Source organism: Henckelia pumila, chromosome 2, assembly GCF_033568475.1.
Source record: "Henckelia pumila isolate YLH828 chromosome 2, ASM3356847v2, whole genome shotgun sequence".
Classification (NCBI taxonomy): Eukaryota; Viridiplantae; Streptophyta; class Magnoliopsida; order Lamiales; family Gesneriaceae; genus Henckelia; species Henckelia pumila.
In genome coordinates, this window is record NC_133121.1 from 92,920,822 (window position 1) to 92,935,260 (window position 14,439).

General features: G+C 38.7%; 1 protein-coding gene across 6 annotated transcripts; it reads right to left on the reverse strand.

Annotated features, from left to right (window-relative positions):
• Window positions 1–315: 315 nt before the first annotated feature.
• On the reverse strand, window positions 316–4,480 carry LOC140880449 (uncharacterized). 6 transcript variants are annotated; one of them, XM_073284901.1, is made up of 6 exons: window positions 4,011–4,480; window positions 3,867–3,919; window positions 3,463–3,574; window positions 3,332–3,386; window positions 2,970–3,012; window positions 316–989 (listed from the first exon to the last, which is right to left on the reverse strand). In XM_073284901.1, exon 6 carries the CDS (start codon window positions 921–923, stop codon window positions 402–404), a length of 522 nt encoding a protein of 173 aa, XP_073141002.1. In that variant the 5' UTR covers window positions 924–989; window positions 2,970–3,012; window positions 3,332–3,386; window positions 3,463–3,574; window positions 3,867–3,919; window positions 4,011–4,480; the 3' UTR covers window positions 316–401. The 6 variants fall into 6 exon arrangements, with proteins under 6 accessions (XP_073141002.1, XP_073140999.1, XP_073140998.1 ...); XM_073284898.1 differs by lacking the exon at window positions 3,867–3,919 and having other exon boundaries at window positions 3,339–3,386; XM_073284897.1 differs by lacking the exon at window positions 3,867–3,919.
• Window positions 4,481–14,439: the final 9,959 nt, after the last annotated feature.

A 14,439-nucleotide genomic window follows, 5' to 3' on the forward strand; every position in this document is an offset into this window, starting at 1 on the left:
TAAAATAATTTGATTAATTATGTTTTACAGCTTCTTTCCCAACTAAAAAAGTTGGGAAAGAAGCTAGCATTTCGGCCAACCTAAGAATTGGAGAAGGTGACGAACTGACGATATGATTGAGCTACGGATGATAGAAGCCTGACCGATTTGCAGCCATGGACAAAAGGTTTTTTTTTTTTTTTTTTCTTTCTAAATTTGGGCCAAATTTATATATATAAACACAAGAAGGTCCAAACAAGCCCCAAGCTTGCAATCGAAAATCCAAAGCTTGCAATCGGAAATCACAATCACAGCATAAATAAAAACATGATTCAATAAGGAAACTTTATTTTATAAAATAAAATACTAATACAAAATGGGTGGTATTTAACATTACAGAAACCTACTCAAATAACTTATTTTCACGCATAACCTTCCGTTAAAGTGGGCTTATCTCCCCCCTCGTCCTCTTCGTCCACGTCAGCTAATTTTCGATCCAAGAACTTCTTCCCCAAAATGCCCCTCTTATTTCCCCCAATGTCTAAACCCTGCAATCCATCCACGCAAGCATCCCCACCCGCCGGGAGATCCTGCTCCACCACCGTGTCCCCTTTCTCGTTCGGATCCCCACCGAGAACTGCCACCTCATCCTCCGGCGCCTCCGTCGGTTTCTGGGCGATGCAGCCTCCGGAAGGAGCGGTTACCCCATCCGTTATCCCTATCACCACGTCGGTTGAATCTTCCCGCGGATCATCCACACAATGACCTCCTGATTCACTGTCGCCATCAGATGTCGAGATGACGGACTTAACGGCGAACGCGGCTTTGCGAAAAGCCTCCCTGATGAGGTCCGGCGGCAACGCGCAATCCTCTAGGCCTGCATCCTCCAGCCGGGGAGGCCTTATTGAGTAGAGAAATCCTTCTCCTTCGTTGGTCGCATCCATGGAGAGAAGAGAGATTCGCTGTTGTGTTTAGTCCAGACGATTCTTCGGTGGAAATAAAATAAATTCCTGTTTTTATATATACTAGACTCAGATACCGACAAGAACCCTAGATAGGGGGATAAGTTACAAAGAGGCATAAAAATTGAAAATACTCGACAAATATATTGAATGATTTCAAACATCAATCTTGGTTCGGTCACATTTTTTCAGTGTTGCTATAATCAGGCCAAGTTATTTCAGCATAGGATGTGTAAAATGAAGCAACTTACCAAGCCATCTGCAGAAATGTCAATAAGCTGATAATCAGTATGGTTCACATGAGGCAAATGAGAAAACGTTTAAGAAAAAAATAAGTCAAATTTATTGGTAATAGAACAGAACAGCTGAGTGCTTTGGTCGAAGGTCAGAAACAAACATTGCATGGATAAAACAAATAGCTGGAATTTTTTATTTCGGCCAAAAGAAAAAAAAAAAATAGCTGACTTATGAAGTTCCAGAATAAATAGGTACAATATTTACATATGCAGAATTCAACCAATTTCGATAGTCCACACCCGAAATTTCCAGAAAATTCAAGCGAGAACAGAAGTTCAGGGGAACCCTGACACTGTTTAAGGAGCAAAAATAGCTGACTTATGAAGTTCCGGAAGATTATCAAACTCCATATCGATGACACAACATAGCCTTATATACCAAAACCCATGAATTACTCAATTCAGTCAATAAAAAGAAATAAAATGGTAATCAATTCCGATCCGAAAGAAAAATCAAAACCAAAATCTTAGAAGGAAGAATTCAAAAAATTAGTGGGAAAACTGAGTTAGAACATGGTTACCTTTGAAAAGCAGCTCGATTGAGGGACAATTAACCTCAGGAATTGACTCAACGAAATTTTTCAAAGGGTTTTAGTATTAGTCGTCATAATTAGGGGTTTGGAAACAAAAAACCCAAACAAGAACAGAAAAATCTAGATCTACTTTGTTAAATGCTTAAATGAAGCAGCGATTCCAAAAGGCGCAGAAAGTTGTGTATGTAGTTTAAGTAATAAATTGATGGAGGTATTTGGAAGTGAAACTTTAAACTAAAACAAAAAACACTGAGCTCAACATAATGTTAAAGCACAAACGATTCCCTGACACAAAACTTAAAACCACATTTGCTTCATTAGCTGCATCAACTTTTCATTCCCTGTTAACCATTCATGTCACACAAAGGAGACCATTACTGTGTAAAAGAAAGAAAAAAATAGAAAAATCACCTTCCAAGCATCAGGTGTACGTTGAAAATCTTGGAGTCATCGATCAGCAAGTTAAAATAATATCATATTGTTTAATAATTATTCGTGAAACCATAGTAATATCAACATTTATAATTATTACATTGAACAACTGAACTTATTAAACCACGAAATCCCCCTTAAACTTTATCAACATTTCATCATACACTCCCAAAATATTATTTTTTTACAAGTAATGATAGAAATGAATGACAATTATTTCACTATGAGAGAGTATAATTGTCTAAATAGGGGTATATATATTTTATTTTAAAATATATAGAATTACAAATTTAAAAACATGCCCACAAAACATCGGATTTCGATCCTTTGTTGTGGACTAATTAGTACAACACCGTGAGCTATGCATTTATTTTGTATAAAATGATTATATGAGAATTTTTCAAAGTCAACTGACATCATGCGAGACTCGTAAATTGATGAACTAACATAAAGAATGCACAACAGATTGTATACGGATCCAAATCCCAAAACATCTTCCCACCTATCATTTCCATAATTAAACAGAGCTATGACTTATTTACATTTTGGGTCCTCTTCTAATACCCCTTTTAGATTTCTAAAATGATAAATTTCCTTTCTAAATGGTAATTAGATAGCACCAAAAAATAATTCGAGTATCGTTTATCTGTGAGATCGGTCAATCGTATATTAGCAGTGTTTATGGGTAAGATGGTTCACAAGTTTTTGTGTATAATATATTAGCAGTGCATCAATCAGTAGAAGTTGATGTATAGAGGTGCATTTACTTTCCTGCCTTCACGCAAATTATAGTTCGAGTCCAACTCTCACCTAAAATATGTCACATATAAAAACATAGATCACATACACAACAGATGGAAGAAAACCAGAAGAGTAAAAAACGTGTTAAACAAAACAAAGCACAAATCTGAAGACATAAATCACGTTTTACAGAGAACCAAACACAAATCTAAGAACATAGATAACGTTGTACAACATGTAAAAGCAAAGAACAGGAAAAATAGGCAGAAGAAGACAAAGCTTTTCAGTGTAAAAAAACGAAACGCAGATCTAAAAAAATCTTAAAACATAGATGACGTTTTTCAACTGATGGAAGCAAACCATAAGGAAGAAACAGAGAAGAACAAACCCGTTACCCGTACGAAGTTTCCGAGTCCCACATAGAAGCCACACAGAACGCAGATCTGCAAAGATATAGCACATTTTACAAAAGACGGAAGCAAAACAAAGGGAAAAAACAGAGAAGAACGAGCTCGTTACCTGTACGAAGTTTCAAATTCCCAAATAAAAGCTACACAAACGCGGAAGTGCTGGAAGGATGGTAGAATGTCTGGTTCACGGCACAGCAAAGAAGACGTAAAGCAGCGAAAGCCTAAGCAAAACAAAAGGCGCAGAACACAGAAAAATTAACTGTTTGACTAAATGAAAGAAAACCACAAATAAGAGCAAGGTAGGTGAGAAGTGGTAGACACCGATTATCTACACTGTTCTTCTTTAAAAAAGTTAGCTCCTAGTTAGGAGTTGTAGAGCAGAAACTCCACAACTCGCAGAAAGTTGTATCAGCAGAAACCAATAGTATGGTGAATTCGATAAATCCAACAAAACTCGTGTCGTAAATGTTCGCATATGATCACACAAAAATTACAGGAATATTAACGACTTACTGTGCAATTACACCTCTTAAGTCTGAAGATTTGGCAAAAAAATCTTAAAATCTCTATGAAAAAGAACGGCGCAAAGGATGCTTATTAACGCAGAAAAAAAAAACTCAGCAAAGAATTTTGGAAAAGGGAAAAAAAATAACCCACCACAAAATACAGATCTAGACAGCGCAGAGGAGGCAGATTTGATGAGCAGGCAAAAGGATCGAGAAAGACAGAGAAACGTGAGAGATGAGAACCGTGAACGAGAGAGACGGTAGTCGCCGATTCGTTCACCACTTTTGCTTGGACACCTTTTTTTTTGGGGGCGGTGGGAAAAAACAGATCTTAAAACTAAACAACAAATCTATCTGTAGCATGTGAGAACAAAAAGGAAAGAAGAAGGCGAGATGAAACCAGTCTGGAGTTTCGCAGGCGGAATGAAAAGCAGCAAATACGGAAATAGATCTAAGAAGAAAATGATGGTAAAAACACTAATCGACAATGAAAAACAAATGCGATAGAAGAGAAAAAGGTGACAGCAAAACCCTACACCACCATTCTTCAGTTTACGCGATTCTTCTGTGGCAAGCTGCGGAGAAGAAAGTGAAGTGAGGTGGGTCGGATACCCGACCTGATCACCCGATCAGGTCGGATAGTTTTTGAAAATGTCGGGTACCTGATATATTGTCCTTCGGGTTAGTGTCGGGTTGTTTTTTTACTATCCGATCGAGTATAGGGTACCCGATATTTTAAAAAAAATTAATAAATTATATTATGGGCTTATGCATGTTGGGCTATGGCAATTAAATTTAGGCAGCCCACCAATTCATCTTTCTTTCCTTATCAATTTTATTTCCCCAACTAAGCCGACCCATCCTCTCTCCAATCGGCAATCTCCATTACTCCATAGCTAGCGTATGCACCTTTCGACCTTCACTCCACCAGCACGTCTGCAATCTCCATCCTCTCTCGTCAACTTTTCAGGTTATGGGTTTCGACCTTCAATCCACCACCCATCCCACGGCTGGACACACCAACACAGTGCTGGTCTCACCTGAACGATGAACACAAAAAAAAGCTCGCGAAGTGAAAGACTAATCCAGGCTCGAGCACTCTCTCAGGGTTAATCTCTTGTTGGTTCCTAGTTTATTGTTTTTTTTTATCAAGTTTATTCAGGGATAATTATTCTCCTATCAAATTATCAATACTGGTTTTTTTATAAAATATATCTGCTATAATTTTCGGGTACCCGAAAGTTTCAGGTTGGTGTCGGGGTAGGCAAATTTGCTACCCGACGTATCGGGTACCAGATCCAAACTATCCGAACACGAGCATACTTGACCCGACGCCCACCTCTAGAAGAAACGAAGGACGCGTGTGTTTTTGGTAACCTACAACCGACAGGAAACTGGCCCATTTCAAATTATGTAGATATATATAATATAATATATATTTGAAAATTTTCATGTTTTTATATTCAATTTTTGTATATATATGGGATTGAAACCCTTTTTTTTATTAGGGCTTTTCTAAATTTGTTTCAATTAAATGCAAAACAAATTGAATCAAATTAAGAATAGAGCAAATTGGTTATAAATCCCCAAACCCAAACTTGAATTTTTCCTATCTTCCTATCCATAAGATTCTTTGCAATAACTCTCTAGGACCACCAAACTTGAATAATTAAATGTTTAATTCTTGTACTTGATTTATGCTTATTTATGCTTAAAATCTAAAGACTTTATGCTAAAATATGAAGATTTTGTGCTTAATTATGGCACAAAGAATTATCCGCAAAAATGGTGTAGTAACCCATAACCCATTTTAAGATAATAATATGTTAAACATGATTAAGGGTTAGTAATTAACCAATTTCAGGGTTCAATTAGACTGCAGAATTAAGATTGGACTTCCAAGCATGGACATGATCGGAAGCTCCGAACTCAGTTCGGAAGTTCCGAACCCTGCAGATCGGAAGCACCGGAAAGGGCTTGATTACTTTGGAACTAAGGCACGATCGAAAGCTCCGATCCAGGAACGGAAGTTCCGATCTCCAGTTGCCAGCAATGTTCGATGACTCAGCCATGAGTTTTGACAAGTGTCAAACGTAGAGCAGATCGGAAGTTTCGATCTTGACGTGTCACGCATGCACGCAGTGAGCTGGATCGGAAGCTCCGATCCCGAAATCGGAAGTTCCGATCGTTGCCGGATTCTTGGCCTATGAATAGGGGTCTCCGGAGTTCATTTTGAATTACGAATTTCGAGTTTCCTTCTTCAGTTATATAGTGTGAGATATATACTTGAGGGCTCTATCGGTTATAATAGAGGTTCTGGAATAACCAAGGTGCGGTTATAGTCATCCGGGACTAGCGACTTCAAAGGGCTATCAATGGACGAAGGTAAGGTCCGAGAATCTATTTAAGTTTTGGGAGTACTTATTAGCTTAGTTAAGACTTATAGAACTTGTGTAGTGATACGGTGAACTTTTGAATATAGGCTTGGAACCTAGGATCCTACTAGACTTGAACTAGCCTAGAGATACGTACACATTGACTGAGATTGTCAACGAGTATACGTGCTTATATGTTGCATTTATTTGCATTATTATGTGGCATGATGTATGTTCTACTGCTTTCTATACTCATATATCATGTGCACATACACGTTGAGCTTATACCTTGTTATACCTGATTATAGAGCCGCTCAGCTCTATACTTGATAATCTATCACTGAGAGTACCGCGACGGCGGGGACATGTATGTCTGACTACTCTAGTGTACTAGACGAGTGTGGTTGCACCCAGAGGATGATCCGTGCGGTGGCAGCACTCATGTGGCGCCGGTACTGAGCATGACTTTTCAGATGAACATTTACCAGTCATCATATTGCATGCATCATATATATATATATATATGTGTACTCATGTTTATGTACTGGGATTTAGCGCTCACGTCCTAGTTGTTATCTTGGACACCCTATTCTACGGGGCAGGTCGCAGGATGGAGGGAGCCGATAGCTCGAGGCAGGACTAGGGAGCCGGAGGTTTCAGGGGATTTTATACAGCAGGATTTTTTTAGCTGTATAAATGCTTTAGACAGTTTATTTTAAGTTTTTCGATATGGTTGTATCACTACAGTATTAAGCCTGGACTTGTTTTACTAAGCTGATATGTAATTTATGGATTAAGTTTCCGCACGTTTTACTCTATTAAGCATTTTGTTGTATTAAGTTTAATACATGATATTAGTTGCCAGTTAGTAGGTGATTTCATGCAGAGTCACTACATTTTTGGTATCAGAGTATGCTTATATTTTGGGATTAGTACTTGGGATTTAGTCTAGTGTTGAATTTTGCGCATTTGGGATTTTAATGTGCAATTCTTTTCAGGATATGGATGACGAAAGTCACGGTAGTGTTGGCCAGGAGGGTCATCATCGTCATCATCATGAGGATCGACATCATCCTCATGAGAGTAGACGTCGCTACTCTATCAATAAGTTTATGCAAGTAGGACCGAAGCCTTTATTAGGTGGCGAAAATCCTAAACAAGCAAGAGGTTGGATGTCCAAACTCGAGAGTGATTTTCGAGCTTTCGATTGCACTGAAGAGCAGAAATTGGAAGTTCTAGAATTTGTACTAGAGGATCGAGCACGTTTATGGTGGGATATATGGATGGCAATGGGGCGGGTCTAAACCCGCCCCCGCATCAAACCCGTCCGACGGGGCGGGTTTAGACCCGCCTAAGCGGGTCCACAAGCGGGTTCGGGGCGGGTCTGGGTTTGGCCAAACCCGCCCCGGACCTGCCCCGCCAAATTATTATATATATATAAATTTAAAATATTCATGTATATATATAAATATAAAATATATATGTAATATTAATAATATATAATTATATTATTATACTAAATATTTAATATTTTATCCATAATTTAAATGTGTAATATTATTGGATTGAAATGAATTTATTTTATTATGATATGTTTAGTATAAAAATAAATCATTATAATGTTTTTTAGCTAATAAATATTAATTAATTACAAGTTAATAAATTTAAACTTGTGAGAATAATTTATTTTTTGTTTTAAATATCATAAATCTATATTTGAAATTAAATTTAATGATATTTGTTAATTTTTAAACTTTTTTATTTTTTAATTTTATAAATTTAAAATTATTTAATTTATGGCAGGTCCAACGGGTCTAACCCGGATTGGACCCGCCGGATTCGCAGGGCGGGTCCAAAGGGAGGCGGGGCGGGTCCCGGGTTTAGCCAAACCCGCCCCAAACCCGTCCCGTTGCCATTCCTAGTGGGATGTCAAGGCTACTCAAGCACGTACGGAGAGAGGACAGGTGACGTGGGGGGATTTCTGTCAGCAGTTTCAGAAATTATATTTTCCTCCAGCAGTTCGGCAGGAACGATCTATGGAGTTGCTGACTCTGAGATAAGGATCAATTACTATTGATCAATATCAGCAACGATTTCTTGATCTGCTACCTTTCAGTCCTCATATCAATGAAAGTAATCCGTCCAAATATGATATCTTTCTGCAAGGCTTGAATCAAGATATCTATTCACAAGTTGTCGTCTGTGATGATCCGACATCTTATGAGACTTTGGTGAACCGTTGCCGTCAAGTGGAGAACAGCAACAGACGGGCACAGTTGATGATGCCAGGACAGCCTAGTGGATCTCTTGGGCCTAGGGCTCAATGTGTTGTGCAAACTGGACCTATGTATTCTTCTACTACTACTAATACTTCGTCTGGTTCTCGTGGTTCACGAGGTACGTTCCGTTTTGGGTAGAAGAAGAAGGAGGAGGAGTTTTGCAGTCACTGTGGTGGGAAGCATCCTGCATCTTCGCGTCGAAAAGCTACTGGTGCTTGTTATATTTGTGGTGAGCAGGGACATCTGCGTAGAGATTGTTCTCAACGTATGGGTTCTGCTAGTGGATCGGGATCACAAGTTGGATCTCAGGCTTCTATTTTTCCACGTCAGCCGCCAGTACCACAGAGTTCTTCTGGTTATCGTCCACAAACTCAAGGGCAGGTGTTTGGTCTGTCTCAGAAGCAGGCTACTGAGAGAAGCGATCGCATGTTTGCGGGTACCTTTCTGCTATGTGGTATTCCTGCACTTGTTTTATTTGATACTGGAGCATCACATTCCTTTATTTCTAGTCGCTTCTTTAAGAGACATAGATTACCTTATGTATCATTAGATATGGATTTAGTTGTATCTACTCCGCTAGAGAAGAAAGTAGTAACTAAACGTCTAGTGATGGGTTGCCTTCTAGAGTTTGAGGGTCATGTGTTATCGGCTAATCTGATGATTTTAACGATGCCAGATTTTGATTGTATTTTGGGAATAGATATGCTGACTTTGTATCACGCTACTGTGGATTGTTATCAGCGTCTGGTATAGTTTCATCCGGTTGAGGGTGATAGCTGGTACTTTTATGGTGAGGGTGCGCGACCTCCGATGCCACTTGTATCGGCTCTAAAGGCATGTCATGTCTTAGAGTCAGGTGGGGAGGGCTACCTCATCTATGCAGTTGATATGTCCACGAGTAGTTCGGGTATCGATCAGTTACCGGTTGTCAGCGAGTTTCCTGATGTTTTCCCTGATGAGATTCCTGGTTTTCCTTCGGTTCGAGAGGTTGAATTTGGTATTGATTTAGTACCAGGAACTACGCCTATATCCCGAGCACCTTATCGTCTGGCATCCTCAGAGATGAGAGAATTGAAACAGCAGTTGCAGGATCTGGTTGATAAGGGATATATTCGTCCGAGTGTTTCTCAATGGGGAGCACCTGTTTTTTTCGTCAAGAAGAAGGATGGATCGATGCGATTGTGTATTGATTACAGGCAGTTGAATCATGTCACCATCAAGAATAAATATCATTTGCCATGAATTGATGATCTGTTCGATCAGCTACAGGGTACTTCTGTCTAATCCAAGATAGATTTGAGATCTGGATACCACCAGATGAGGGTACGAGACTCAGATATTTCTACGACTGCTTTTAGAACCAGATATGGACATTATGAATTTCTGGTAATGCCATTCGGTTTGACGAATGCCGGCAGTCTTTATGAATCTGATGAATCAAGTATTTCGAGAATATCTGGATAGATTCATCATCGTCTTCATTGATGATATTCTTGTCTATTCTCATGACAAGAATGAGCATGCACAACATCTGAGGATTGTTTTGCAGACCCTACGAAATAAGCAATTGTATGCAAAATTGAGCAAGTTTGAATTCTGGCTTGATCGGGTAGTGTTTCTCGGTCATGTGATTTCTAGTGAAGGAATATCTGTTGATCCAAGTAAGATAGAGGCAGTGCTGAACTGGTCTCGTCCGACGATGGTTGCTGAGATTCGAAGTTTCTTGGGTCTAGCTGGTTATTACCGTTGGTTCATCGTGAAAAATTTTGCACAGTTGGCCAGGCCTTTGACTTAGCTTACACGAAAAGATGTTGCCTTCATTTGGTCCTCGGATTATGAGGAGGCATTTCATGAGCTGCGTAGACGTCTTACTACTGCACCTGTGTTAGCTCAACCTTCTGTATCGGGAGGTTATGTAGTCTATACTGATGCCTCTGGTCAGGGGTTATGATGTGTTCTGACACAACATGGACATGTTATTGTCTATGCTTCTCGACAGTTGAAGACGCATGAGGTGAATTATCCAGTGCATGATCTCGAGTTAGCCTCCATTGTATTTGCTCTCAAGATTTGGAGAAATTATCTTTATGGCGAGAAATTTGAGATATTTACGGATCACAAGAGTCTGAAATATTTATTCACTCAGACGGAGTTGAATAAGAGATAGAGACGCTGGATGGATCTCTTGAAAGATTATGATTGTGAAATCAAATATCATCCAAGTTCTGCTAATCTTATTGTTGATGCCTTGAGTCGGCAGGTGAGACTTTCTGCACTTCAGACTAGTGAAATATCTCATATGGTTCAGGAGTACTGTTCATTTAGTTTTACGCTCAAGAACAAGAAAGGAAGAAATGAGATTCGTTTGTATACTATTTTATCTGAGCCGGCTTTGTATTCTCGGATTAGAGATGCTCAGATATCTGATGTTAAGATTTAGCGTTTGTCGCGTTTGGCCAATGGAGTTAATACATCTGGATTCCATTATCAGGCAGATGGTTTATTGTGCTTATCGAATCGAGTGGTTGTACCTGATATTGCGGAGGTCAGGAATGATATTCTATCTCAAGCTTACATGATTCGATTGTCAGTTCATCCTCGAAGCATGAAGATTTATAAGGACTTGCGAACTAGATTCTGGTAGAAATGGATGAAGCGGAGTGTATATCAGTTTGTTTCGAGATGCTTGGTTTGTCAACAGGTCAAGGCTGAACACTGACGACCAGGTGGATTACTACAGAATCTTGAGATTCCCGAATGGAAGTGGGAGCACGTGACTATGGATTTTGTCACCCACTTGCCTATGAATTCACGTCAGTGTGATGCTATCAGGGTCGTTGTTGACCGTTTGACGAAATCAGCACACTTTATTCCTTACAACCAGGAGTTTTATTATGATCGCATGACACACCTATACATCCAGGAGATAGTGCGATTACATGGGATTCCAGTGAGCATAGTTAGTGATAGAGACCCGCAATTTACCTCACGTTTTTGGGGTAGTTTTCAATAGGCGTTGGGTACCACTCTGAGTTTGAGCACTGCATATCATTCGAAGACTGATGGGCAGTCGGAACGGACGATTCGTACGTTGGAGGATATGCTACGTTCTTCTGTCATGGATTTTGGTTTGTCTTGGAAGGATCACTTACCTTTGTTCGAATTTGCCTACAATAACAGTTATCATCGTAGTATTGATATGACACCTTAGGAAGGCATTGTATGGTCGACGATGTCGTACTCCGTTATTCTGGGATGAGATAGGAGAACGACAAGTCGAGGGTCCTGAGTTGGTGCAGCAGATTGTAAACAATGTAGATGTAAGACCCGAAAATATTAAGTTCTTAATTACGAAATTTAAGATTTAAATTCCGAATAAGAAAGAAAAGATGAATTAAAGAATTTATGGAAAGTTGAGATTTCAATTTCGGGTCAGAAATATTTAATTTGAGGATTTTTTGGATTTTAAGATTTTAATATCCGAAATTCTTAAATTAAAAAGATTAAAAATATTTGAATTAATATTTATGGAATTTAAGATGTGAATTCCAAGATTATAAATATCAAGGATCGAATTTGAGGATGAAATCCGAGCAAGGACCCATTTGCAAATATTGAGCAATTCAAGGACTAAAATGCGATAAGGTCCGAAATGATTTAATTTTAATTCGAGAATATTTAATTTAAGAATATTTAAAGTTTATATTTAAATTTTATTATTCTTAAATTATTTAGGATTGAAATTGAATTAAATCGCTTGTCCGGGGACTGAATTGCAATTAGGCCAAAGTTCAGGGACCAAAGTGCAATTTACCTTGCAACTTGGCCTTAAAAACGTGTAAAGAAGGGGAAGGCATCAGATTCCCAGTCCAGAAACGAGAGAAGGAAAAAAAAAGGGTTCCAAAGCCATTTTCGATTCTTTAAGCCCCGATATCTTTCGATCCGCCCGGTAGAATTTTCAATTGATCATATATTTGCGATCACAGCTCCGAGTGCTACGTTTTGACGTAAGTTTTATCAAGTTCTACCATGTTTGAATTTTATGATGTTGCTAGAATTAAGATTTGATTGTATAAATATATTCTAGCATATACGATGAAACGCCTACTACTAATAAATGTGGAATTTTTTTTTTTAAATAATACTACTATACATACATGTCCATACATATATGTATATAAAAATAACATACTTTTTCTTAAATAACCTGAAAAATATTAAATAAATAAATCCTTAAAAATGTTTCATGCATCAATTTAAAATAATAAACAATGCTGCTGAAAAATCTCATATGCGGAAACAATAATAAAATAAAACATGTTTCAAAATTCAACATAATAAACTAAATAGCTGCGACGGTCACGGGGTCCACTGTTCCGTGAGCTCATAAGTCCTCACCACCAGTAGGAGCTACATAAACGTCATCATGCTCACCTGCACCATATAAGCGTAGTGAGCTTAGGGGCTCAACATGTCTAATCCTTTATAACAAGATTAAAATAATGCATCACATAATTACTAATACATATACATGTAAATGAGCATGCATGAAAATATTTTCATCACATAATAAAACTGCTGAATCATAAACTGAATCATAACCATAATCATAAACATATTATTTCTTCATCATATATAACATAATTGAGCAATGCTTTTGAAACCTGAAAATGGTCCTATCCATAAGTGTGACGCTCATGTGTCGACTGATCAGTCTCATGAACCAACGTACGATGGCGGTGATAAATCACCTCCTATGGTAGTAACCTACCGAATCATATGGTGGATAACCACCCCTATGGTAGTAAAACTACCGAATCATATGGTGGAAAACCACCCATATGTCACACATACTTCAATTTCCACCAAAATATTTTATTGCTCATCATTTACATAATTATATACATAAGAAATTTCATGAATGCATGCACTGAAAATATGTCCGTAATATATATTTAATTTATTTTCATAATAAATATACTTATACTTAAAATATAAACTTTATGCATAAAATAATTAAATATATATTTCGGACTTATTTATTTTTCATGGGTTGGTCCAGACTGCTGGTCACTCATCTAGGCCCATTAAACTTAAATAAAACCAAATAATCATATTTTTAGCCCAAATAACTTAATTAAACTTAACTGGACCCAAATAAAATATTTAAGCCCATTAACTTAATTAAACACAATAAAATTCTAGACTGGCCCAAAATCCACTGACTGGCCCAATAATTCTCATGGGATCCCAAGCACATAAAAATTATTAGGCTAACTTAAATAAATTATTTAAGGTCCAAATAAAATTATTTGGAGGCCCAAATAATTTTCTAACTAATTTTTAAAGCCCAAAATACACTAAAACCATTAAATACTTAAAAATTAAAATACCTGAGCCCGACCCACCTAACCCAGACCCGGACCACCTGACCCGACCCTAGACCTACCAGACCCGACCCAGGCCCCAAACCCGACCCGAAAACACCCTAAACCCTAAACCCAATTCCCAACCCGTAGCCCCTCCTCTCCTTTCTCGGCTGGGCGAGCAGCAGCTATTTCATGGCTGCTGCCGCCCTGCTCCGGCCGCCCCTGGCCAAAGCACCACCACCCAGACGTAGCCCACGTCTGGGCGGTCCAAACCCGACCCCAAACCCGACCCCATGCAGTCCAGGAGAAGAGAACCCGAACCCCTTCCTTGCAACCCTAGCCCTGCGCACAGCCTAACCATCGGCTGGTGTAACTTCGGCCTGGCCCTTACTTGGCTCGAACCACCAGACCAAACCGACTCTAGGGACCCTAAGGAACCCCCTATAGGCCGTGACCAGCAGCAGTACTTCACCAGGTAAGAAAACGTGAGGTTATGATGCAACACAAACCAAGCAAACGTGAGTTGTGATATGATCAATCCAATTCTTACATAAAAT

Coding starts and splice junctions, on each gene's coding strand:
- LOC140880449 (XM_073284902.1), bottom strand. CDS start 923: ATGGATGCGACCAACGAAGGAGAAGGATTTCTCTACTCAATAAGGCCT.